Here is a 26314-nt window from a genome sequence, read left to right on the forward strand (position 1 = left end):
CTCTGCCCCTTCCTGTCTCTCTCTAAAAATCAATAAAAACATATTTAAAACAAAAAACCCACAGAGGAGCTTATTCCAGAAAAAAACTTCATTTCACCATGATATTTCATCAAGGGGTTGTCTGCTCTGCTGGGGTACAAAGTAATCAGCTCCCTCTGCTGTCCCTCATTTGCTCGGCGACCTTTTTTTTTTTTTTTTTTTAAGTAGTTCACTTCAGGCATTATTATTGTTATCATCATTATTATTATTGAGATACTATACTGAAACATTATTGAGACATTCACATACCATAAAGTTCACCCTTTTGAGGTGTACAATTCATTGATTTTTCATATATTCACAAGATTGTGCAACTATCACCATTATCTAATTCCAGATCATATTCTTCTTCCCCTAAAGAGATCTCATACCCATTAGCCCTTTCCCAAAACCCTGAGCAACCACTAATCTATCTCTCTCTGGGTTTTCCTATTCTAGACATTTCATATCAATGGAATCATAAAACATGTGGTGGTGTTATGTCTGGCTTATTTGGCTTAACAATGTTTCTGTGGTTCATATTATAGCATGCATCAATGCTTCAATCCTTTTTATAACTGAACTAGAGGCCCACTGCACAAAATTTGTGCACGGGTAGGATCCCTAGTGGCTGCTGACTGCCAGCAGGGGCCTCCCTTCCCCCAGCCGCCTGCTGCCACCAGCCGGGGTGGGGCCGGCTGGGGGGAGGGGCTGCAAGCGGTTGGCCGGCCCTGCCCCCTGGTTGAACTCCTGGTGGAGGGGACAATTTGCATATTAGGCTTTTATTGTATAGGATAATATTCTATTATGATTATACCACATTTTGTTTATTTGTTGGGTTGTTTCCACCTTTTAGCTAGTGTGAATAGAAGTAGTGTGAACATTCGTGTACAAGTTTTTATGTGGACAAATGCTTTCATTTCTCCTGAGTATATACCTAGGAGTGCAATTGCTGGGTCATATAGGAACTGTATGTTTAACCTTTTGAGGAATTGCTAGACTCTTTTCAAAGGGCTGTACTATTTTACATTCCCATCAACAATGTATGAGGGATCCAGTTTTGCCACATCCTCACTAACACTTAATACTCACTTAAAAAATATATGTATTTTTATGGATTTCAGAGCGGAAAGGAGGAGAGAGAGATAGAAACATCAATGATGAGAGAGATTAATTGGTCAGCTGCCTCCTGCATGCCCCCCTCTGGGGATGGAGCCTGCAACCGAGGCATGTGCCCTTGACTGGAATCGAACCTGAGACCCTTCAATCCACAGGCCAATGCTCTTATCTACTGAGCCAAACCAGCTAGGGCTTTTTTTTTTTTTTTTTTTTATTATAGTCATTCTAATAGATGTAAAATGGTATCTCATTGTGGTTCTGATTTTCATTTCCCTAATGACTAATGATGTTGAGCATCTTTCATGTACTTTTTGTATATCTTATTTGGAAAAAATGTCTATTCAAATTCTTTGCTAATTTTTTAATTGGGTTGTCTTTTTATTATTGAGTTATAACAGTTCTTTATATATATTCAGGTTACTAGACCCTTATAGATGCATGTTTGCAAATGTTTTTCTGCCATTCTGTGAGTTTCCATTTTTGAAGTGTCCTTTGAAGCATTGCTGAGCTACTTTAAAAAAAATTATTATTATTTTTATTTCAGAGAGGAAGGAAGAGGAAGAGAGGGATAGAAACATCAATGATGAGAAAGAATCTTTGATCAGCTGCCTCCTGCACATCCCACATTGGGGATTGAACCCGCAACCCGGGCATGTGCTCTGACTGGGAATCGAACCAAGATCTCCTGGTTCATGGATTGACGCTCAACCACTGAGTCACCGTGCTGGGCTGTTGAGCTACTTTTAACAAATGTTAAAACATCTTAAAACAAACTAAATTAGGAATATGTAATTGGTGACTGAATTATATGTTTAAATTTAGTAAGCATTATAATTTTATAAGCAAACCATTGTTTGCAGACCACCCTTTGAAGCTTCCAGACTAAGAGTTCATTATGATAGCAATTGCTTTTATAGCATTTATATGCTAGGTGCTGTTTGGGCACTCTGCATGTATTAACTTAAATAATTCTCACAACAATCCTCCGAGGTAGAGACTTATCATCATAGTATTGTACAGAACAGAGGCAGAGGATGGTTAAGTAATTTACCTGAAGCCAAAGAGTAAATAGCATAGATGGGCTGCAGACTCCATTGCTCTTAACCACCTGTGAGACTGCCAAGATGGAATTAAACCATTTCAAAGAACCCCTAACCCCTCACTTTGGGTTTGAAATAATAATGCTTTCATGGTGTCTACACTCAAGGCATTTTTCCTCTCCATACCAAGCCAGAAACTAGTACCAAGTGTCTTCATTTCTCCCTTTTCTCACAGTCTGGCTTCAGACCTTCTCACTTCTCGGAGGGTGAGAGAGGCTTAGTGTTTGGAAGTAATTGCGAAGTCACCAGCGTCCCCCAGGTGGAGTCGTGCTAAATTTCTGGCAACTAATAGGCTTCGAGGAACGGGGGGTTCAGCCCAATGAGGCTCCAAGCTGAGTCATGGGTGGAGCCAGTGGAGAGGGCGGAACGGAGTCCCTGCTGGGTGCCTACTGTGTGCAGCAACCACCTTACCTGAGCGGAGCCATGAGTTGGACCTGCCCACGTTGCCAGCAACCCGTTTTCTTCGGTGAGGCCCGGGCTGAGGAGCGGGAGAAAACTGGGCGAGTGTGAGCCGTTGGGTTCCCTGAGGACACAAGGAACTGGCGTGGATGCAACCCCAGACTCCCTTCTATCTGTGGGACTGGCACTCTGGAGGGATGGAGCTGGCCTCCTGGAGACACTCCCCACCGTCTCCTAGAAGCAGGGGTTGAGGGGGAAAGGAGGGCAACTGGCAGCCCGGTTCTACCTTGTTCCCTACAGCGGAGAAGGTGAGCTCCCTGGGCAAGAATTGGCACCGCTTCTGCCTGAAATGTGAGCACTGCCACAGTGTCCTGTCCCCAGGAGGGCATGCAGAGGTGAGACCTAGCTGGGGCACACAACCCTATGTCTGTCACTGTCCCCCAGGCACCAGCCCCATTGTGGCCCTGTTGGCTCACCAAAGGCAACCTCAGTGCCAACTCCCAAAACCACTTACAGGGTGGGCCCCACACCAGCCAGGATTCGGGGACCCTGAGTAGTACTGGTGAGCCCCATGCCACTTGAGGGGGAGGAGAAGGAAGCAGCACTGCTTCCTGACTTGCTCTTGCCCTTTTTCCCTGACCACAGTGGCAATTCTGCCATGCCAGCCCACCCCTATCCCTCCCAGCCCCACCAGCCCAGGCCAGTAGGCAGACACCTGGCAGTGTGTTTGGTAGGAAGACCTGTGAGGCACAGGAGAAGCCCCCTTATCCCTGAGCAACCCCTTTTCCTCTGCTTGTGCCTAGCACAATGGGAGGCCGTACTGCCACAAGCCATGCTATGGGGTTCTCTTCGGACCCAGGGGTAAGTACCAGCTTGGAAGGGGACAGAGTGCAGCAGAAACCCTCCTTGTGGCAGGGACCTGGAGACTCAAGCCTGACTCGCCCTCTTCTTTCTGCAGGGGTGAACATTGGTGGTGTGGGCTCCTACCTCTACAACTCCCCCATTCCCACCCGTGCCAACACCACTCCCCTCAACCCCAGCAGTTTCAGCCCCCCAAGGCCCAGGACTGGTCTCCCCCAGCGCAAGAAAAGTAAGTGAGGCTGAGCCCCACTTCCCCTCCTCCTGACCCTTCCTAGGCTGGGGAACGGGGTAGAAACAGGTGGCAGTTTCTCACATAGTCCGATGCCTCACATTCCTACAACTTTGTTTATGGCAAAATCTTCCATTATCCAAGACCAGTTTTTTTATGTTTCCTCATGTCAGCTGCTGAGTTCAGAAGTAAAGTGGGCAAATGGCATTACCACCCCCATTTTACAGGTGAGGAAACTGAGGTCAGAGAGGGCAAGTGACCTTGTGTAGTCACAGCTAGTCAGAGGCAAAGCTAGCCTGGAAGTCAGGCCTCTCCCAGGCCAAGGCCATGGAAGGAACGACTTATAAGGAATCATTAAGACAGGGCCAGTCCCTCACATTCTTCCACTTCTCCTCTCTGTTACTTTCTCCTGTCCCCTATAGTGGGCAATGACACCGTGCTCCCCAAACACCTGACACCCCTGCCCTGGGCAGCTCTTGTATCAGCTCAGGTTTCCTGAGGATTGAGTTGCTGACAGGGTTGGGCTGGTGGGCACCTGAACCCCTGGGAGGATGAGAAGGAAGCAGGTGGTCCCTCCTGCAGACAGGAGGTGGGATCAGAGGGGACTCAGCTCTGTCTGAAGAAGGCATACTTATGGCCACCTGGTGGGAGGCTCTGGAGTGAACATGGCTTTGGGAAGAGGACAGTGCCATATGCAGACTGGTGCTAGAGGGCCCTACTTAGGCCTGGCCTCCACCTCAGCCCTAGCCAGGGCCTCTTCCCCTTAAAGGCCCTTCCTACATGAAGACATTCACTGGGGAGACCTCGCTGTGCCCTGGCTGTGAGGAACCTGTCTATTTTGGTAAGTGACAAGAGAAAGTGTAAGGAGGGGAGTACAAGGTGGGCATCAAAGGGCAGGGAGGTGGTGCAAGGCTCCCTGCCCTGCCCCTAGAGTTACTAACTCTCTCCACCACCAGCTGAGAAGGTGATGTCTTTGGGCAGAAATTGGCACCGACCCTGTCTGAGGTGCCAGCGCTGCCGGAAGACCCTGACTGCTGGGAGTCATGCTGAGGTGAGCAGGGAAGGGATGGGTGGTTATGCTGGGAGGAGAGAGGCTGGAGATAGGAAAAGAGCCAAGCTGAGAGTGCTCTCTTTCTCTCTGTGTCCCAGCATGACGGCGTCCCCTACTGTCACATCCCCTGCTACGGCTACCTGTTTGGCCCCAAAGGTGGGCAGCCCCACCCTAGACACTGGGCTTAAAGTATGGCATGTGGGTCTGTGGGGATGTGTGGACAGCTTCCCCTGTAATCAGATATATCCCAGGTCCTTCCCAGTTCCCTCCAGCCCTAAGCCCAGTACCCCCTAGTCCCAAGGCCCTGGGTGATGAGGCTCTCTCCCTCAGGTGTGAACATTGGTGATGTGGGCTGCTACATCTATGACCCCGTGGAGATAAAATCCAAATGAGATGCTTACAGAAGTCACCCTAACTCAGGCCTCCCATCATCCCCTCCATGATCCAATGGGAGCTACAGAATTCTTCAATCCCATGGAGGTAGGGGAAGATGGGATTCTGGCAGCGTGGGCCTCAGCTCCATAGTAGACCAGAAAGTCTAGACTTTCTCTGCCAACTCTTCCCTTTCCCATTCCTATCTGCTCAGGGGAACTGGTCCACCCCATTTTGAATGTTGGCCTTTTGGCCTTTCCAATTCCTTTCCCCAGCAAATTCTATAACTTCAAGGTACTCAAAAAACTTGTGTTTATTCAGGCTTCTCCAATAAAATGTTGGCTCACATGTCTTCATTTCTTCTTTGGGCATGAGGCCTAGACAGTGGGTTGGAGGGGGGGCAGGGAGTGTGGGGATGGAGGATGCATTACCTTGTAAAGTGCCAGGGAGGTAGTAAGACCAGCTATGGAACAAAGAGCTCTGTGCTCCTGGCCCTGGCATTGGGCAGCCTCCAGCATTACACAGTGGACAGCATGCCCACAGACGTCATCATAGGACGGTCCCTTCTTTAGCACCATGTCTAGAAGAAGCCCCTTAATCCTGCACGTCATTGAGTGTGACAACAGATAGATCCTGTGGTGAGGTCTGTTAAGAGGTTTCATTATCCATTTGAGAGATGAACAAACTGAGGCTCCAAAAGGGAAAGCCACATGCCCAAGGTCACACAGCAAATCAGTGGCAAAGGTCAGATTAGAAGTCAGCACCAGACTCAGGGGCTTCCCATTCAGGGCTCATCCCATAGCTCCATACTGCTGTCCCAACCCAGGGGGAACCTTTATTTATAGAATCCCGTTAGCCAAGAGATGTGCCAGAATTCTCCAGCAGCCCACTGCATTCTGGAACTTCTGTTGCTACAAGTTGGATGAGCACAGAGAGTGGCATTGGTGGAAAATCCAGTCCTGAGCAGGGGGCTCAATGCCCCCAGCCCTGGTCCAGAACTTCTGTGGAGTGCCTGCTCCTGAGACCACTCAGTCATGGACCTGCTTCATGGGCATCTGTTCCTCCTGAAGGCTGGACGGGGCATTGGGGAGGAAAGAGTCATGATTAATGGTGGGATTTAGCCCCTGAGTCTACCACCCCAGCTTTCCCCATTAGTGCTGACCTAGGGCTCCCCCAACTCTTGGTATATAAATGTGTGTACTCCCACAAGGGACTCCTACACATGCTTATACACATCCCTGATGTGCAGGTATACCTGAGTGTGCATACATCCACCTCTTCCTAGACAGTCTTGGGTATTTATGTACACACACATATGGATATGAACTTGAGCATGCTTTTATACACACAATTTACATCAGGTCATGCACCAATGCATACTTGCATACATGCACCATATACAGACATGTCTTCCTCTGAATCATACCTAAGGTGTTAGGTACCTGAGCACCCATACCCACATGCAAGTGCACACACCTCTTCCCCTCCACATCCTGGATGGTCTCTGGCAGCTGTGCCTTCCTTGTCTCTGGCAGCAGGAGGGCAGTGCAGGCAGCCAGCAGGGCAATCCCCCCATAAGTGAGCTTGGGCAGTGACAGCCATACTCCATCCAGCAAGGCCGCCAGTGGAGCCAAAGATCCCCCAAGCCGGCCCACCAGTGCAGTCAGCCCCATCCCTGTCTGTCTGTTCAGAGAAAGGATGGGGGAGGGGGTTGGTGCTCATAGCTACTTGGAGTCATGCCTCATGGGGCTTTCCCCTGGCTGGCAGGGAATACCCCCTGTTGGTACCTCCTTTTCTCCCCAGACGGCTAAGAAAGCTGAGGTTTCTTTCAGGTGGTCTTCCCACCCACCCCTGGTCAAGGCCCCCCCCCCCAAGTCAACACCCACCAGAGGATGGGGCCCCCATTCTGACAGAGTACCAGTCAGGTATCACTGAAGGAAAAGAAACGTCACAGGAAAGGGGGTGGGGAAAAGTAGTGTGGAAGGAAGAGGGTCAGCAGCTCATAGATGATGCCAAGTTGTCAGAGTAGGTGCAAAGCTTTCTAATCATACTCAGCTGCCTACACACCTCCTCCTCACCTGCCAATAGCTAGTTGAAAGGGGCCAGGCCTTATGCCCAGACACAACTCACAAGGGCAACTCTGCCAGGGCTGTGGGGAGATGGGATGGAGTGGGCAGATGGGGCTTGCCACTGTTTTCTTTTAAAGGAGGCCCAGAGAAGTTGTCTGACCTCTCTCAGGGTCACTTAGTGAAGAAGATAAAATGCCCCACCTTCTCCCAGGTTGAGGCCAACAGAGGCTCTGATTAACTCCGTATTCCGAGTGCTGTACAAGGAATGGGTGAGAGGGACTGGGATGCAGTGTGTTGTGTGTATGTGGGGGTGTTGGTAAGAGATGAGACTAACAAACCTTCTCCCCAGGGTTGCCTGGGACTCAGGCTCCCCTCACCTGAGCACAGTAGGGTACAGCTCCGAGGTGAACAAGTAGGCAGTAGTGAAGGCAGCTTCAGAAAAACCTTTCCCCATCACCGCCAGGGCGGCGCTCCAGTACATCTTCTCTGGAGGAAGAGGGGTTCAGGACAGAAGGCAGAGTCTTCAGAGAGGGCACATGTAATTGGCCTTGAGCCGAGGCTTCTGGGAAAGGGCGGGGGTTCTTGGCCAGAAGGCGGGGCCTGGGCAAGTGGGCGGGGCCCCAGGGCAAGGCTCACCAGTGGACACCAGCAGCCTGAAGCCCAAGGTGAGGGCAGTGCCCAGCAGCGTTCCTGCCTGTGTGAGGCGGCGTCCGGCGTGGCGCACGGACAAGTAGACCAGCAGCTTGGCGGGCAGCTCCACGGCCCCGAACAGCAGCTGCGTCTGGTACACGTTCAGCCCCAGCCCCGACACGTCCAGGCTCAGGCCGTAATAGGAAAAATTCACTCCAAACCTGAGAGGGGTCACAGTGCCACTCAGGGCCCTCCTTCCCACCCACCTTGTCCTCTCAGGGAACTTGGCCTTTAGGAGAGACCACCTTCCCCTTGTGGCCAAAGCTTCTTTGCCTAATCTTCACAGCAACCCTGCGAGGTAGGAACTAACAACTTCCCGTTTTACCTGTCCAAGGTCTCACAATAAGGAAAAGGCAGAGCCTGAATTTGAACCCACGTGACTGATGCCTGCTCCATCTTCTGACCTTCCAGAGCCCCAGCCCCCCGGCCCCCATCCACCACCCCCACCCTGCTCTCCAAGTTATAGTTTACTTGTCCAGTTTCCTGTTATACTCAGCATCATCCTGAAGTCAGCCCCTCCCTCCGCGCCCCATCCCTACCCCGCCAGGCCAGCCCCATCCTCACCACACCATCATGCAGCACAGTGAGATGTGTCGGAGCCGTGGTGTCCGCAACAGGTCCAAGTAGGAAGGTCTCCGGACCACCCGCTCTGCAGCTGCTACTTTGCTCAGGGCCTGGTGGGGGAGGAAAGTTTGTGACATGGAGTTGACTGTGTGGCCTTAGCAAGGCACATTGCTCTCTCTGGGCCTCTATTGCTCCCTTCTGCATTGTAGGGGAGAGATGGATGCACATGGGAGCTAAGTAGGGTAAACCGGGCGAGGGTGTGGCCCACCAGAGGACATCCTGGGAGAACTCTACATTGGCCCAGGGAGCTTTTCCTGCACACACAGTGGGCCCCAGGAAGGGAGTGCTTGACACATGCCACACACATGTACTTGGATGCACTCACACACACATTCACCCTCACCTCCAGGCTCAGGCTGTCCTCACCCACAGGCCGCCCATTGAGCCTGGCACAGCAGAGCAGGTAGCTGTGGGCTTCCTCCACACGGCCCTGAGTCAGAAGCCAGCGTGCAGACTCAGGCACCCACCTGGGGGACAGCAGGAGGCCCTTCAGTCAGCACCTTAAGCCAGTGGTCGGCAAACTGCGACTCACGAGCCACATGCGGCTCTTTGGCCCCTTGAGTGTGGCTCAGCGTTAGAACCACTTCTTCAAAATAGACTCGCCCAGGCGGAAAACCGACTTCTGCGCATGAGCCACGAAGTTTCAATCACACTGTACGTGCACGCCTGCACGTGGTATTTTGTGGAAGAGCCACACTCAAGGGGCCAAAGAGCCGCATGTGGCTCACGAGCCGCGGATTGCCGACCACTGCCCTAAGCAATGTCTCCCTCCTGGGCACACCAAAAGCTGTTTCTCAGCCTGCAGCGTCTTCCCAACCCTCCTCACCTGATGAACTTTTATTCATTTTTAAGGCCCAATTTAAAAGCCACCTTTCCCCACTCTTCTTTGCCCAGGCCTAGATTCTCCATAGCCCGGGAGTCACTTCTCTATTCAACTGAATTGGTGTCAAGATCTCAGCCCCCCAGGATCAGCCACCCACTTCTCCCACAGGTGACAGGAGGGCATAGGATGAATGAGAGACAGACCCAGAGGTGTCATTCAAAGCCAGCTCATTTGGGAAAGGCAATGAAATGCCCACACTGCCTGTCCTTCCCTCTACTTGGACTTCCTACCTCCATGCTGGCTCTGTCCTCCAGGGCACCAGCCTCAGTTTGCGCTTGGCTCTGTCTCTCATGTCCCTCTTGCATCCATCTCCATCTGCCTCTCTGAACCTGCCTTTCAGTCCTGGTCTCTGTCACTCACTGTCTCTCAATGGTCTCTCTCTCTCTCTCTCTCTCTCTCTATATATATATATATATATATATATATATATATATATATATAGTTTTGTGTTTCTCTGCATCTCATGTATTGGTCTCTGGCTCTGGGTCACGGATTGTTTTTCATTCTCTTTGTCTCAGTCTCTCTGTCTTCAAATCTCAGCCTCTGATTATTCTGTCTCTGGCTTCTTCTCACTCCCCAGCTGCCCATAGGCCTCACCAGAGGCTGAAGATGCCTGGGACACAAGGCAAGGTGACAGCCAGCAGAAGCCATCGCCAGTCCCGTATCAGGTACCCGACCAGTGCCAGCAGCATCACTCCCCCTGTCCAGAAGGTGCTGCTCAGGACACCTGCCACGGTGCGGTGTCCCACGTCCAGCCACTCCAACTCTGTCCACAGCCAGAGACAGGAAGACAGTTAGCCAGGGACATATGGCTCAGTCTCATCCTTGACAATTGCCTCCCTCCAGCCCTGTAGGCCCTGCCCATTTTTTGCCTGCCTCACCCAGTGGCATCACGATGATGGTGAAGCCAGCCAGGGCTGTGCCAGTGAGAGTGCGGGTGATGACGAACATGATGTAGCTGACCGAGGCTGCAGATGCCAGGCCCATCCCCAGGGCACTCACATAGGCCACCAGCAGCAGGCGGCGCCGCCCAAACCTGCACGGGAGTCATGCAGAGTTAGTTCCCTGCAGAGGGGAGATCCCAAGACAGAGGTAGACTAGGCCCAGACCCAGCTAGTGGGAGAAGGTTCTCCACCCCACTCCCTTATTGACCCCCACCTCACCCCACCTGTCAGACAGGTATCCGAAGGCCACAGCCCCCACCAGCACACCGATGAAGAAGAATGTAGAAGTGGCTCTGTTCAGGCCTTTCTGCTCACACACCAGGTCCCACTGCAGGGACAGGCAATGAGGGGCCTCCCATGGGCACAGGCCCCTCTCCAACTGGCACCAACCCCTCCACTCCAGACCCTGGGTACTTCTGAGGTCAACTGTGCCATCCTTGTATCTCCATGTCAGATAATAAACCTCTAACTGTTCCCTTCAGCTTGGGGGTGGGAGACTTTGTCCTTCCCCAATCCTGCAGCTGCAGCTTCTTTCCATGGAGGGCCTTGACCATGACAATAGGAGGCCTGTACTCCCCGTCCCCCCCCACCCCGCCACGAGAGATTCTTTCCCCACCTGCATGCACCTCCATTTACAGACAGATTCTGTAAATCCTAGACCAGGGGCCCAAATGAGGCAGAAAGAGGAGGAGGCCTCTGTTGTTTCTCCACCTTTTACTGCAGAAACACCCTTCTCAACTCTCAGCCCCAGCTCCCTAGAGCTACCTTAGCCTTTCCTGCCGTAATTACCTCCCAATTAATAATAGCAGCTCCCCACATGTAATACATTAATCAATAAAAAAATTTAAAAAAAGTAGCAGCTCTCATGTATGGGCTCTTTACTACAAGCTCTGTGCTTTAAATTAATATATCGACAGAGGGAAAACTGAGACTCTGAGAAATAAAGTAATGAGACCCATCCCACTCACGTGTCCCCCAGCCTCCTGGCTCAGGTACCTCCGTTGCAATGGTGGAGGAGAACTCCGAGTGGTCATACTCCCAGCCCTGAGGGCACGGCACTGTGGAGGGCTCACCCTGCAGCTCCCCAGGACTCTGCCCTTCTCCCCCCAACGTAGTGTTGGGGAGAGCCTGGGAGTAGGTGAAGCGGAAGCAGGAGCTGAGTGTGCCATCCGACTCCCGGGGAAGGTGGGCCTCCAGCCACATGTCCTGGCTGAAGTTGGCAGGGGCACCAGGCAGGACACAGTGGTGGGCAGGCACAGCAGCCAGGAAGATGGGCAGGAGGAAGTTCATAGGTAGCAGAATTCGGGGCAGGGCCAGCAGGGCCACATTCCGCAGTTGGAAGGGCCCAAAGCCACCCACCTGGTCTAGCAGCTCCTCGAATCCCATGCCACCCACAAATAACTGTCCCCCGTGTGGGCTCCCTATGTAGTAGTCAGCACAGCTCAGCCCACCCACCATATGGACCCTTGGACTCTGGAGGCGGGAGCAAATAGACTAATGGGCGGAGAGCCTGCAGCCACAATCCAGCCCTTGGGGGCTGGCCCAGGACTGGGCCTTCCCTGGCCACCTTGGGATCCCTGCCTGTGCAGCCCAGTGTCTCTGAGGGAGAGGGCTGCCATCCATTCAGGGGTCACTGACTCCATGGCTCTGGGACTTACATATTAGCGCTCAGGGACCAAGTGGGGTAACCTTGGGCTGCCATGATGGGTAGCTGGGTGTGTAGGAGCTGAGCCCATGGCCCCTTGATCAGCAGAGCTTCAAGGGTCCCTAAGAGGAGGAGTCTCCTGGGCATGGTGCCAGCCCTTCCTGGATGCCCTTTGTCCTATGAAACTCAGGTGAGCCTTGCCTATTTGCAACCACAGCCTGGCCAGCAGCCCAGGATTCAAAACCAGGTGAAGGGTTTTTACTGCTGAGCTGAGTGCTCTCTGTACCCTGTGAGATTTATGTCCCCACCTGGAGTTTATGCCCTGGCCTGAGACACACCTGGAACCACCCTGAGCAGCCTGGCCAATCTGGGGATCCCAGACCCATCCCTCTCCCCTTTCTTCACTCAGGCGCTCTTCCTATACACACACATTCCCTCCTGCCTGCCCCACCCCTATTTCCAAGAGCTTCCTAGATTACCCCGAGGGCATGGGTAAGGAAGGCGAGGGATTGCGATAGGTAAGTGCAATGCCTAAGACTTGGGATGTGTCTATCTTACCCACTCAGTTCTCTCATAGCCCTGCCACAAAAGCACAGCAGAAACCAGCAATGTCAAGTGTTTCTGATCTGATTCTCCAAACACCAGGTCGGCAGAGCTGGGATGTTATCAAATTATGTTCCAAGGGCTCCAGATTTCTAAGCAAATAAGCTTCTTCTTTTTTAAAATATATTTTTATTGATTTCAAAGAGGAAGAGAAACATCAATGATGGGAGAGAATCATGGATCAGCTGCCTCCTGCACACGCCACACTGGGGATCAAGCATGCAACACGGGCATGTGCCCTGACCAGGAATCAAACCGTGACCTGCTGGTTCCCACGTTGATTCTCAACCACTGAGCCATGCCAGCTGGGCAGCAAATAGGTTTCTAAGAGCCCAAGTTTTCTAAAAAAACTGAAAATGATAAATTTCATATAGCCCCCACTTTGAACAGATAAGGAAATGGGGTGTGTGGCTTGCTGGGATCACACGGTGACTCAGCAGCAGAACTGAAGAGGGGACTAGGACCCCTGACTCTGGCCCAGGCCTTTGACCTCAGCTGCTGAGCTGGGGATGTTCCAGTCTGCACTAGGCTGGGCTCCCTCACAGAGCTCTGAGGAAAGGGCTGTTCAGTGACATGGTGTGTTCATGGTGGTGTAATGGGCATGGGAGTGAGGGCAGTGATTTGGAGGTGGTGACAGGAGGTGATAAAAGTAAGAGATATTTGTTGAGTCTCTAGTGTTACCCCACTAGAGTGCAGTACGAAGATGTCTCAGACACAATCCCTGCCCTCAGTGAAGGTGCAGTCTAGCAGGAGGGTTAAAATGAGTTACATAAACCTTCCTACCTGTCTCGCCCCTTTCAACCCACTCTCCACATATCTGCCACAATGAACATTTCAGAACAAATGTGACAGAGGAGTATCTCTGCTTAAAACTTTCCCCAGTTCTCACTGCTGGAGGGTGAAAGTCCAACTCCCTAGCTTGACCCATATAACCCCAAGACTGGCTTCTCTCCACCCTGCCTCTGGCCCCTCCCAACAAGGTCCCCTTCCCTCCAGTTCCCCAAACACATCAGCCTGTTGGCACCTCACACCTTGGTGCAGAGACACCACTGGCCTCCCTCTTATTCCCCTGGTGGATGCCCAAGGCATTTTGGAGACCAGCTCAAGGGTAAGACCACTCCTGTCCCATTTGCTATCACTCACATGTGATCCCCATGCTGTCGGTTCCTCCCTCATTTAATGTTATATAATCATATTATTTATATTGAAATATAAAACACCACAACACTTTGCAGCTCCTGGGAGGTAAGTTTTGCTGCCATTTCATCTCCATGGTTCATTCAGTGGCTCCACAGGGGAAGACTGAGGTTATCCACAGCCTGAGACAGCCAGTGAGGCCAGCCCTGGGCATTGGCTGTGATGCCTTTGTTTTCACAATGGGGATTTCTCTCCTGCCTTAATATAAAAAATAGCCGATAGTCATATAATGGTCACCTCTCCCTCTTTGCACTGGCGCCTAGGAAACCCAAATCTAAATCTGCAACCTCTTTCTACAGCGAGTAATTTTGGCATTAACTGTACCCCTGGCTTTATCTTACTCTCTTGTCTTCAGCTCATATGGTAGCTCGCTTCTCTGATGGCATCAAGGAATGATGATGACAATGACCATGATGTGTGGAGGCAGATGATGGATGTGGACATGCAAGGTATGAAATGCCAAGAGTCGCCCTGACCGGTTTGGCTCAGTGGATGGAGCATCGGCCTGCGGACTGAAGGGTCCCAGGTTCGATTCCGGTCAAGGGCATGTACCTTGGTTGCAGGCACATCCCCAGTGGGGGGTGTGCAGGAGGCAGCTGATCGATGTCTCTCTCTCATCGATGTTTCTAACTCTTTATCCCTCTCCCTTCCTCTCTGTAAAAAATCAATAAAATATATTAAAAAAAAAAAAAAAAAGAAATGCCAAGAGTCTAACTAGAAAGCAGATCAGATCTGAATCACCAGTTAAGAACTTGTTTTGATTACATTCTTAACTATCCCCATCCTCCTCCCACCTGGAAATCCAAACCTGAGCTCAGAGGCCAAGATGGAGGAGACCTTCATTTATACCAGACGAGATGGAAAGGAGCCTTGCGCACTGGAAAAAGAACAACTCCTTAATTGAAATTATTACTAGAACTGTTAGAAGATTTGGGGAAGAATGAGTTCCTAAGGCAAACAATTCCCTATTTGGGATTGCTTGCAATAAAGACTTCTTACACTTTAGGACTTCTTACTCTTTTACTCCTCTCTGCATTGAGTGACCTCAGCTAACCTCCCTATCTTGGGGTTTCACTGACCATTAACCATTGCAATAACCCATGTAATCATTTCCTACATTGATGGTGGTACTGATTGAATCATTGTAATGGTAAGTATGATGATGAGATGTGTAGTAGTGATGGAGGTGGGAATACTGATGGTATAAATGATGGTGATGGGGTGATTGAAGTAAGGATGAAGGTATGGGGCTAGGGATAATGGTAATAGTGATGTGGTTATGGGGGCAGTTGTGATGATGAGGATTATATAGATGGTACTGATGATGTTGGTGGCTGTAGTCATGAAAGTGGTGGTAATGGTGATAGCAGTGATGGTGGTGATGGAGCCTAGTTTGGGAGAAGGGTATCTGCAATTTGAGTGACGATGGTGCTGGAATGGTGGGTAGGAGAGTCAGAGGTGGGTAAAGAAGATAGTGATGATTATGATAAAATTGATGGTGGTGGTAATGGGTGATGTCACACCACTTTGGGTTTACTCTACATGGGATAAGGAGGAATGCAGAAGATGACAGCTGGGGCAGATGAAAATGGGCTTGTATTATATTTCCTTCTAACCTATGGCCAAATTCCCATGACCATGCTGACTCTCCACCCCATCACCTCATCACCATGGGCAATGATCAAGCTCCTACATCTGCTGAGGTCTTAGAAGTTGTTCTGACCTCCCTTCAATATTGAGTTAGTCTCAGCTCTTGTCCTGGTCTTGATGCCAGGACAAGAGTAGCCAATGGGAAAATATCAGCAGGCCCCAGTGTCTGTTGGTCAGAGACATGACACCCTCCACACTCCCACCTTTGTCTCTTTTCTCCAGGGTGTCCTCAAGGGACCTTTCCTCCCTATTAACAAAGGCCCCTCCAATGTCTCTGATCTGGTAGCCCCTATGTAGCTAGCTCCTGACTGAGCAAACTTGCTCAAGCCACTTATTTCTCTGTGCTCCTGTCCTCAGAGCTTGCTTGGCCACAGGACAGAAAAGAGAAATAACTTTCTGGGGGAGTGGGGAAGAGGTCGGCCATGCCCTGGCTGGTTTGGCTCAGTGGATAGAGTGGCCTGCGGACTGAGGGGTCCCAGGTTCGATTTTGGTCGGGGCACATGCTGGGTTGCAGCCAATTGGTGATGCTCTTTCATCATTGATGTTTCTATCTCTTTGTCCCACTCCCTTCCTCTCTGAAATCAATAAAAATATATATATATAAAAAAAAAGAGGTCTGCCAGGGGCCGGGCAGGTCCTAACATGTGGAGCATCAGGTAGGCCCTAACTGGGCCTTGGGAAGTGAGTGTGACCGACAGGTCTCGGGCTCCTAGGGGGGGCAGGGGGGAATAAGGGGGTTCTCTGCAACCTTAGCTCTAAAGCCATCCTCCTGGGCACAGCCTACCCCTGCCTCAGGCCTGGTCCTGCCCCCTCTTCACTCCTCTCTCTGCTCCCCAGTTCACACCTGTGACCACCACACTGAACCACAAGCAGTTCTCACACCTTCACAACTTCCTTGCCCATGCTGCTCCCTCTGCGAGAATGTCCTCTGCTCTTTACCTAGCTAACTCTTGTTTATCTTTCAAAATTCAGTATAAGAGTCATATTGATCTGAAAGCCTTCCTTGAAGTTCCCAGTCTAGGCTGGAAGTCTGCCTGAATTTTGTGTATCAGCGTACACAGCACATGTAAAGTGGAAGTTAATTTATAACCCCCTCCTTCACAGCTCACTGTGCACTGTTCCAATTCCCCATCTCTGGCAGCCTCTGGTACATGAGGGGCTCAGCAATAGGCTGCAGAATTAATTGGACGAATGAATGATTAAAGGAATGCAAAATAATGAAGGAATGATCCATAGAATTCTTTCATTTTCAATAATAAAATAAATTAAAAATAGAACAAGATATAATTTTCATCTATTTGATTATTCTGGGGATTTCCACTAGAATTAGACTTAGAAAAGTAAGCAAACATCAAAGCAAGGATATTAATTGTGGCACTATTTGAAGTAGTAAAAACTTAGAAAAAAATCTAATGAAAATCAGCATGGAACTGGTTAAATAGATTAGGAGGTGGAACATTTATGTCATGGACTACTAAGAAGCCATTAAAAAGAATGTAAGGATCCTCATACATTACAAGTGGAAATGTAAAATGGTGTGGCCACTGTGAAAAAGCTTCATAATGTCTCAAAATATTAAACATAGAGTTACCATATGACCCAGCAATTCTATTTTGAATATTTTCACAGGATATATATCCAAGAGAAATGAAAATGTATGTCCACATAAACACTTGTAAACAAACATTCATAGCAGCATTATTCAGAATAGCCAAAAGGTAGAAAAAAACCAAGTCCACGATGAATGGATGAACAAATGTGGTCTATCCATACAGACGAACATAATTCAGCCTTAAAAAAAGAATGAAGTACTGATACATGCTACAACATGGATGAACCTTGAAAACATGCTAAGTGAAAGGAGGTGATTACAAAGACCACATATTGTGGGATTCCAATTATATGAAATGTCCAAAATAAAAAAAATCTATATAGAGACAAAGTAGTAGATTAGTGGTTGCTTAGGACTGGAGAGTTTGGGGGGAAAATGGGAGTGACTGCTAGTGGGTGATGGAAGTGTTCTAATACTGATTGTGGTGATGGTTGCACAACTCTAAATATACTACCTTTACATGATCATATTCCTAGATAAGGGGCTTTCATGTTTTAGTTTATATGCTTTTTAAAAATATATATTTTTATTGATTTCAGAGAGGAAGGGAGAGAGAGAGAGAGAGAAACATCAATGATGAGAAAGAATCATTGATCGACTGCCTTCTGCACGTTCCCTACTGGGGGTCGAGCCCACAACACGGGCATGTGCCCTGATCAGAAATCGAACCCATGACCCTTCAGTCCGCAGGCCGACACTCTATCCACTGAACCAAACCAGCTAGAGCAGTTTATATGCTTTTAGCATTTGCCTTTTTACTGCAAACATGGCTTGCTTTTGACATTTTTGAACGAAGAGGAAGATGAAAGCATGTGAGCGCCTTAATGAAGGCTGGTGAATCAGGCCCAAGAGCCCCCTGGCACCCATGCTGGAGAAAAGGCGGTTCCAGGAGGCCACTGTGGGGTACAGAAGATGGTTACACAGGTTCTGGGATGTTAGAGCTGTGTCTGGTGGTCTTCTCAGAGGGAGAGCATGACTTTGGAGCCTGGGCTTTCTTACCTCAGCCCCCAGGCAGGGCCAGGAGCCTGCCCTGGGACAGAAATTGTTTATGGTGTTACCCAGATGAAAGATTCACACTTAGTGAATGTAGGGTCCAAAATGCAAAAGGTACAGCAAATACACTACTGTAAAGCCTCCTTCTTCCTAGCTTGCCTCCCAGAAGCAATTCGAGACTTCTAACTCATCTAAATAGGTGCACATTAGCCCTAGCCAGTTTGGCTCAGTGGATAGAGCATCGGCCTGTGGACTGAAGGGTTCCAGGTTCAATTCCAGTCAAGGGCACATGCTCAGCCTTGCAGGCTCAATCCCCAATGTGGGGTGTGCAGCAGGCAGCCAATCAATGATTCTCTCTCATCATTGATGTTTCTATCTCTCTCTCCCTCTCCCTTCCTCTCTGAAATAAAAAATATATATTTTTATAAGAAATAAAATAAAAAATAAATAGGTGCACATTATACACACAATTTTTTTACTCTCTTAGAGACCAGTCGAAAGTGTCTACAAAGAGCCATCTGCTGTAGACACTTCACAGTACCAGACAGTGGGGTCCCCATCGTATGGGTGGCTCAAAATAATCAGCCCCAACAAACAGGCATTTAGATTACATCTGAACTTCTGCTACAGGTCCACAGCCTCTTATCCAAACCATTGGGATCCGATTTCTTTACAATTCAAACACATGTGTATATAATATGTAAAAAGGCAATTCAGTGCATATTCCATACATTATGAAAACCCCTAATAGAATCTTAAGACAGCACCCCATAATCACATTATTATTTCCACTGCAAACATGTATGATAAGTGGAATTAATAATTACTATAGCCCAGCCAGTTTGGCTCAATGTTTGAGTGTTCATCTATGAACCATGGGGTCTCAGTTCAATTTCCGGTCAGGTACATGCCTGGGTTTTGGACTTGATCCCTGGTGGAGAGCATGCAGGAGGCAGTCGAGTCTCTGGCCCTTGGTCAGACAGCCAAGGGAGCTGAGAGGGCGCAGCTTTGCCATCAGAGACAGCAGGAAGTCCCTCCCACCAGTGTGACCCTGAGCAAGTTACCTGCATCCTCCAAGATTCCATTTCTGCTGGTAGAGACAATCTGCCTCCATTACAGTCCGTCCACATCCACATTTGCCCACCAACTTGTGCTCTTCTCTCCTGCCACCCCCAGCCCAGGGCTTGGTCTCTGCCCTCTCCCCCAAAGGAAGAAGAGTCCAGGCCAACAGAAAGAAAGGTCCACAGGCTTTTTAATGGTGTGATGGCTACTTCCCTTCTGAGACCCGATCGAATCATGACAGCGGCTTCCAGGATGTTGGGGTAGGGGTGGACAGGTGCAGGGTGGGCAGAGGCCATGCAGTGACTGGGGGAGGGTGTTACATTCTGTTTGGCATGTAAACATTCTTCTGTGGCTTCCCTGGAGAAGGGGAGGGCAACTCCCTGTCCCTAACCCCTGCCCACCAGGGCTGGTCCCCAGAGAAGACTGAGCAAGCCAGGCCCCTGGGAGGAGCTGGGAAGGGGGGTGCCCATGTGCCTGGGGTACAACCTTCTCCTGCACCCTCTTGGTGCACAGTGAGGCTGGGGAGGGAAGGCATGTCTGGGGTGGGCAGCCCCGCATCTGAGCCAGTGACACGGGCTGTCATGAAGAGGAAGTGCTGGAGTGCGGTGGTGGTGGTGGTGGTGGTGGTGGTGGTGTGACACTGACAGAGAAGGGGCTCAGGACCCGCAGAGCTTGGTGGAGGGGGTAGGTGCTTAAGGGAGAAGAGGCTGCAGCTGGGGATGGGACACTCGGAGACATGGTTTCCTCTGCCTTGGATCCTTCCTGGGAAGAGAAGCAGAATCCTAGCCTCTTCCCATACTCGCCCCTGCCCCTCCTCCCCCAACTCTGGTGACATTCAATGATGCAGAGGCCTGAGGTCAGTTAGGAGCCCTAGGGAGATCTGATTTCCCAAGGACAGACAGAGTTTTGCAGCTCTGCCCACCTTCAGTGCTGGGTGAAGAAGGATGGTAGGATGGGCCTGGGCTCTCTCAGGTCACCCCCTTTTCCTCCCAACACCAAACCAGGGTGTTGTTGGTCCTGGGCCAGGGGTGAGGCTGGGGGCCCTACATTCACAGTTCGGTTGGTAGCAAGGAACAGGCCCAGGACCTGGGTACCAGGGGTCATGCCCTGGTCCCCACCTGGCAAGAGCTGATTGTCATTCAGAGAAGCTCTAGGTGGGAGGGCATGGCCCCTCCTCCACCCCCTCTGCTGGACCCAGAGGGCAGTAGAGGTCTTGGGAGGGTCTCGGTTTGACAAAGAGGGCTCTGTCCAGAGAGGTTTCCTGAGTGTTCTGGGAGCTTCTGCGTCAGCGTGGGGTGGACCTCGGGGGCTGTCCACCCTGGAGTCCTCCCCTAGGCTGGTCTGCAGAGAAGCCACCACCTCGGCATGGAAGCAGCTTCCCAAGCCTGCTGACTCTCCATGAAGGGCTTCAGCGGGCACCACCAGGCTGCTCCCTGGGTCAGCTTCCTCGTGGGCATCCTTTCAAGTGATGGTGGCTGGTGCTGCCAGATCACTGGGGCATAGCTGGGGCCTTTTTTCCTCTTTCTCTGGTTGTCTTGCCTTGTTCTCCATGACCCAGGGAAGAACAGAAGGGGCAGGTCAGGGGACAGAGGCTGTGGGTGCTGAGCATGGAGGAGGCCTGCCAGGACCTGTCCCAGATAAGCAGGGTTGGCTGTCCCTTCTGCAGCCAGTGTACTGGTTGGCCCAGATGTGGGCAGCTGAGGTTTGTGATGAGCCGGATGAGAGCTATGCAGGAGCCAGACCTAGGAGGAGGCCCCAGATCATTCATGGAGCAGAGCAGGCCTCACATCCCTGCAGGGACAGCTCAGCTGCATGGTGTGGGGTTATGACAAGAGGGACAAGCTAAGGGTGAGCTGGAGGAGGAGAGGACTTGGCTGGACCCATCACACAAGCTTATAATCTGGAAGTTAGAAGGGCCTTTCTGCCTTGAGTCCAGGGGCCAGCTGTCATCTGTCTGTGTCTGTCTGTCTGTCTGTTTCTGCTCTCTCTGCCCACAGGGGGACATGATGGTCACAGCCAGGAGAACAGGGAGGGTGGCCTGGCCAGAATTTTGTCCCTGAATCTCCAAAGGGCCAGCGAGAGATGATGACCAGCTACTCTCCACCTCCACTGAACCCAGGAGAGAAGGGAGTTGGCTGAAACTGCAGGAGGCAAGATTGAGTTGGATGGCAATAAGGAATTCCGGATGCTGAGGGGTCCTGAGCACTAGATGGGGGCCAAGGACAAGTGAAACTTCTTTAAAGCCCTTCCTCCAACTTCCCACTGGGAAATACTTGCCCAGGCAGGCAGCCCACATCCTATGTTCCGACTGAGACCCCACCCAAATATAGGGGTGGGGGGACTTGCACTTCAGAGCAACCCCCATCACCTGCTCACTGCCTCCCACAGGGTGTCCAGGATGGAGCTTTGGGGCAGGTCATACCTGCCTCACACCTGAGTAGACCAATGGCCTTAGGTCCCACCTCCCCAACCCTAGTCTAGCCGCTGAGAAGAGGTCCTTCCCAGGAGACTGTGGGTTGACCCCTCGGGGAGGCTGGAGCCTCTGCTTGGGGAAATTGAGGCTGCCTTTCTCAAAGGGGGGCTTTGGCTGGAAGAAGGCTGGGAGGAGGGAAAGGCTCTGTAGGAGGTGTAAGCAGAGTGTGTTGGGAGCATGGAGAGCAGCAGAGGCCTGGTGGGAGAGCGGGCTGTCCCGATGAGTGGGGTCCTCTGAGAAGAGTGGCTGAGCCTTCCCAGCGGATGGGGCGGCAGGAGGTGGGAGGTGACTGGGGAAGTAAGGGGAGGTGAGCTCTACCCCTGCGGTGAGGTGCCCCCCACCGGTGGAGCCTGGCTGGGGCAAGCACGGCGGGTGCAGGCAGGAAGCTGGGGCCGCGGGTGGCGCGTGTCCGGCGTGTAAGGCTGTGCTGGGAGCTGTTCCAGTGTGGCCGGCTGCGGGCTGGGGGCTGGAGTGAGGGTGGGGGCCCACACAGAGCCCGGCGTCATTATCTGGCCCCGGCCCGGCCCTCCGCGACACCTGCCCGGCCTTTGGTTGCTGCACGCTGAGTCTGGAGTTTCCCTCTGGGTCCTTTCTTGGCTCCCCCTAGGGAGGGGGTGCCATCAGGCTCGGCCCGGGCCTGTGAAGCGCCTCGGGGTTGGGGGCCCCCAGGCCGGGCCTGGTGCGAGGGTGAGGGGCTCTCTTTGCGGGACAGGGACTGGCTGCGGGGGGATGCGCTGGAATTGCGCGCGGTGGAGGCAGGGAGGCCCGGACTGCGCGGGGCTGGGGGCCTGGTGCTGGCTTGGCCTCGCCCTGGACCCTGGCCCCGGCCTAGGGGCTGTTTGGGACGGAAGTCAGCAGCAGTGGCCGACCCTGGGGGCTTCTGCAGCTGGAGCCTGCGGGAGGAGTGAGGGGACAGAAACAAGAGAAAAGAAAAGGAGGGGGAAAGGAGAGACATTTTCAGAATCGCACTGAGCCCTAGAGTCTTGTATCCACAGACCTGGTTGAGACCTGGCACAGAAAGATAAACTGAGTCTACTGCCCAGGGCAGGACTTCTAGGGGCCGCACACTCCCCGGCTGCTACCAGAAGAGCTCCCTGCAGGCTTTCTTTGGCATCTCTATTTCATCTTTCAAATTCCCATGGACTTTACCTTCTCCTCTATAATATACCCTTATTGATATTAATATGAATGAAGTTTTCTCCTAACTATTCTGGGCTTTCTCCTTTGGCTTCAAATGCCCCATGACACACCAGAGGCCCCAATCAACCTTTCCCAAACCTGGCCTCCCTGGCACCCCTCCAGGCATGCTCACTGTATCCACCCCCTTGAGCCCAGGGACAGGACTGGGACCTGAGTCAGAAGAGAGACTCCGTTGGTGGTGGACAGGAGGTACATTTGAGGGGCCTTCCTGAGTCTTCGATAGCCCCTGCCCTTAGCCCTGGGAAGTCCCTGCTGGTGGAGGCCTTCTGTGGTCACCTCTGCCCACCCTGGGGCTGGCAGTGGTTCCTCACCTGCTGGTGATGGCTGTGTCAGATGCTGGGGCCGCACCATGGTGTCTGCCAGGGGACTGCTGGGCTGGGGCAGGCGTGGGCATGCGGATGCTGATGGGGCGGGGAATCCGGCTCCGGGTAGCAGCCGCCCGCCCGGCCTTCCTGGGCACCGAGGGCTCAGAGGTGGGCATGTCCTCCTCGGAGCCTGTGCCCGAGAACGTCTCAGAGGCACGGAGCTGCTCCTCGCTGGAGGAGGAGGAGGCCCCAGAGGCCAGCCGCAGCAGCAGGCGGCCCTGCCTCTTCTCCATCACCAGCCGTGCCAGGTCCTGCTGTGGTCTCCCCCTCTTGCTCCAACGCTCTTTGGCCGACAGTGAACCTGAGGGCTCCGAACCAGTGTCCTCCTCAGACAGCAGGACAGGGATGCGGCTCCTACAGCGAGGGCCTGGCATGGCACGGTGAGTGGGGGAGATGGTGGTCAGTTTTTCGGGGTCTGGTTCCAGCGGGGATGCTGGGGCTGGCCCATCGACAAAGGGTGATCCATTGGGCAGTGAGTCCATGGCCACCTCCATGGGGGTGTCCCCAGGAGGGCCCAACAGGGCACAGCTCTCCAGCCCTGACTGGGCAATACCATTTTCCAGGGGCACAGAGGTTCCCTCCTCTGCTGCCCTCCCCTCAGAGGGCACCTCCAGGCCCAGCTCGCCCCCAGAGCTGAGCTCCTCGGGCCGTGAGGCTTGTCCGCCGGAAGACATGACGTTGAGGTGGGTTTTCTCTGCAATGTGTACAAAGGTCCTCTCAACTTTGGTGAAGGGCGAGGAGGTGACTGCCACGCCCCCTGCCCCTGCGGTGACTGCCCCGGTCCCCAGCCCTGTCCCAGGCCCAGGGGGCTTGGGCTCAGACTTGAGGATGGAGGACAGGGTGCCTGGCTCAGACACGTCCAGCTGGCTACCGGTGGGCTGGGGCCGCTCGTTCTGAGGAGTGAGGGCAGCCAGAGTGCCCAGGTCAGGGTCAGGGGCCAGGTCGGCAGTGACAGGCGACTTCTTCATGTCACCAGGGGAGACGAGCACCAGCGTTTTGGAGCCCTCCTCAGGCTCCAGGTCCCCATCAGCCATGGAGGCCCGGCCCCTGGACTCCTTCTGATCATCAGCCAGCAGCGTGGACGGGGCGCCCTCCTGGCTCCGGTCAGTGCTCCTCTCGCTCCCCTCACTGCTGGAACCACTGCGAGGCCCCAGTGCCTCCCCCAGGGCTATTGCCTCCTCCTCCACTTCCTCCACCTCTTCTTCATCCTCCTCGTCCTCCTCCTCATCCTCCTCCTCCTCCTCCTCCTCCTCCTCTTCTTCATCCTCTTCCTCATCCTCCTCTTCCTCCTTCCCATTAGCTTGAGGCTGAACAGGAGTCAGCGGGATCTGGGGGGTGGTGAGGAGCATGTGCGAGAAGCCCACTCTCCGGACCCTGTGGAGCAACCGGGCCCGTTCGCGGTAATCGGAGAGGTCTTTCTTGAAGTCCTGGTAGGGCAGACTCAGAGGCACAGCTCGTGGGAGACCATTCACCTCAAATGGGTGCGCCACGGAGAACACCTGCAAGGGGCACACACAGGGACCAGCTGAGGCCACCCCCCTCCTGGGCCCAAGAAGACCTGGACTGCACCCCCAGCTGAGAGGCCCATGGGCCCAGGTGTGTCCACAAAGTGTGAGCTCATGAGGGCAGGCACTGGGTCTGTGTTGTTCATTGCTCTATCCCTAGGACCTAGGGTCTCCGATAAATGATTGTGTCCATGCTCCAGGTCCCCCGAGGTCCCAGGCCCTGATCCTGGGGGCTTTTCTGTTTCTCAGTTTCCCATTTCCCCCACTCCTCTCCTCACCACATGCATCCCAAAACCCAGAGCCATGCTAGTTCATCGGTAGAATAAAATAACCATTGCCAGGCAGATTAACCCTCCCTTTTACCAACGAGGAAACCAGGTCCAAAGAGGGGCCCTCACTGTCTCCTCGTGGCGTAGCTCCTCTGCAGCCAGGAGCTAGCTGCCCAAAGCCCAGAGCCTGTGTGGGACAGGCAACACCAGGCTGTCCCCCACCCACAACATGCAGGCTGGGCCACTGGAGCTCCAGGACCCTGTCCTCCCACCCTGCCCTGGCCGCTTAGCCGGGAAGTTTCCAGACCTCTACAGGGGTTTGCAGCCCACACTTCCCCTAGGAATTAATAGCCAACCTGTGAAGGATGGTTTCTTTTCACTTGATTAAGTTTTCCCCTTTGAAGCTTTGTAGAGAGTCCTTGGCAATTTAAGGCCCTGTCTGTTTTCCTAAGACTGCTGCCACATCTCCCCCTAGCCTCCTTCCTTTCAGACTAGAAAGGCCTGGCCACCTTATCAGGAACGCTGCTGCTGCATCTTCTCCAGCTCTTCCCTGTCAATCCACACACCCCGGGCACCCATGGCGTGGGCCCCATCAGGCTGACATGGCTTTATTCCAGGCTGATGGTGCTAACAGTGCCCAGCATTGTGTTAGCCTTTTGAACACACTGGGCCTCCATCTTTCTAAACACAGCCCATCCAGACCAGAAGCCCCAGAGAGATCCTGACACTCCCAACACCTTCAGGGGCCATGCAGACTCTCAGGGAGTCCTGCCAAGTCCCCACTTAGACATCTGTGTCTGCTGCCTCAGCCCCATGGGCACAGCCCTGTCTTGCCTGGTGGTTCCCTGGCCACTGGCTCATTTTCTCCATCCCACACTGCCCATCCATCCATCCCATAGCTGCCAAGGGATCTTCCTGAAACTTAAATCGAATCCTATCTCTCTCTGCTTCAAACTGCCCTCCCAACCCCCTCCTCACCATGATCTGGCTCCTATCTTCTGCTCTAACCTCACTTCTATCAGCAACCTCTGATCCCCCGCCCTACACCCCAGCCATTCAGATGCCACCAAGTTCCCTAAATGGGTCATGCATCTCACACTTCTGTGCCTTTTCCAAGGCAGTTTCCTCTGCCTCAGGTTCCTTCTCACCCCCTCTATTCACATGAAACATTCCTGTTCTTATTCCAGGACCTGCTCAAACAGCTCCTCTTCCAAAAAGCCTTCCTGTTCACCCACCAAGCAGACTTCATCAGCCTCCTTTGTACTTGTTTCCCACATCCTTCCATTAGAGAACCTTCCACCCTCTATTCCACATGCAGGGGTTTACATAGTTTGCTCTCTCCATAAACGCTAAGCCCCTTGAGGGTTTTTCATTCATTCAT

At 52.4% G+C, this 26314-nt stretch overlaps 3 protein-coding genes across 8 annotated transcripts in view; 1 reads left to right on the plus strand and 2 right to left on the minus strand.

Moving 5' to 3' along the window:
- The first annotated feature begins 1897 nt into the window (after positions 1-1897).
- On the plus strand, positions 1898-10077 carry CRIP3 (cysteine rich protein 3). 3 transcript variants are annotated; one of them, XM_080666283.1, is made up of 8 exons: positions 2310-2703; positions 2937-3031; positions 3440-3497; positions 3595-3726; positions 4496-4567; positions 4683-4777; positions 4876-4933; positions 5108-5310. In XM_080666283.1, exons 1-8 carry the CDS (start codon positions 2577-2579, stop codon positions 5167-5169), a joined length of 699 nt encoding a protein of 232 aa, XP_080522409.1. In that variant the 5' UTR covers positions 2310-2576; the 3' UTR covers positions 5170-5310. The 3 variants fall into 3 exon arrangements, with proteins under 3 accessions (XP_080522408.1, XP_080522409.1, XP_080522407.1); XM_080666282.1 differs by lacking the exon at positions 4876-4933 and having other exon boundaries at positions 1898-2703; positions 5108-5496; XM_080666281.1 differs by lacking the exons at positions 4876-4933; positions 5108-5310 and adding an exon at positions 9996-10077.
- Positions 5444-11811, minus strand: SLC22A7 (solute carrier family 22 member 7). Of its 2 annotated transcripts, XM_080666278.1 has the most exons (10): positions 11356-11768; positions 10584-10687; positions 10297-10451; positions 10013-10181; positions 8876-8999; positions 8473-8582; positions 7855-8069; positions 7596-7704; positions 6626-6832; positions 5444-6220 (listed from the first exon to the last, which is right to left on the minus strand). In XM_080666278.1, exons 1-10 carry the CDS (start codon positions 11743-11745, stop codon positions 6178-6180), a joined length of 1626 nt encoding a protein of 541 aa, XP_080522404.1. In that variant the 5' UTR covers positions 11746-11768; the 3' UTR covers positions 5444-6177. The 2 variants fall into 2 exon arrangements, with proteins under 2 accessions (XP_080522404.1, XP_080522405.1); XM_080666279.1 differs by lacking the exons at positions 8876-8999; positions 10584-10687 and having other exon boundaries at positions 5446-6220; positions 11356-11811.
- Positions 11812-19299: 7488 nt separating this feature from the next.
- Positions 19300-26314, minus strand: part of TTBK1 (tau tubulin kinase 1) — a 40822-nt gene continuing 33807 nt past the window's right edge. For all 3 annotated transcript variants that reach the window (XM_080666855.1, XM_080666854.1, XM_080666853.1), the window contains 2 exons: positions 23106-24658; positions 19300-22487 (listed from right to left, as the gene is read on the minus strand). In XM_080666855.1, coding sequence (XP_080522981.1) covers positions 22100-22487; positions 23106-24658 — 1941 coding nt within the window. In that variant the 3' untranslated portion in view covers positions 19300-22099. The remainder of the gene's footprint in view (positions 22488-23105; positions 24659-26314) is intronic.

Source organism: Plecotus auritus (assembly GCF_963455305.1).
Source record: "Plecotus auritus genome assembly, chromosome: 4".
NCBI lineage: Eukaryota > Metazoa > Chordata > Mammalia > Chiroptera > Vespertilionidae > Plecotus > Plecotus auritus.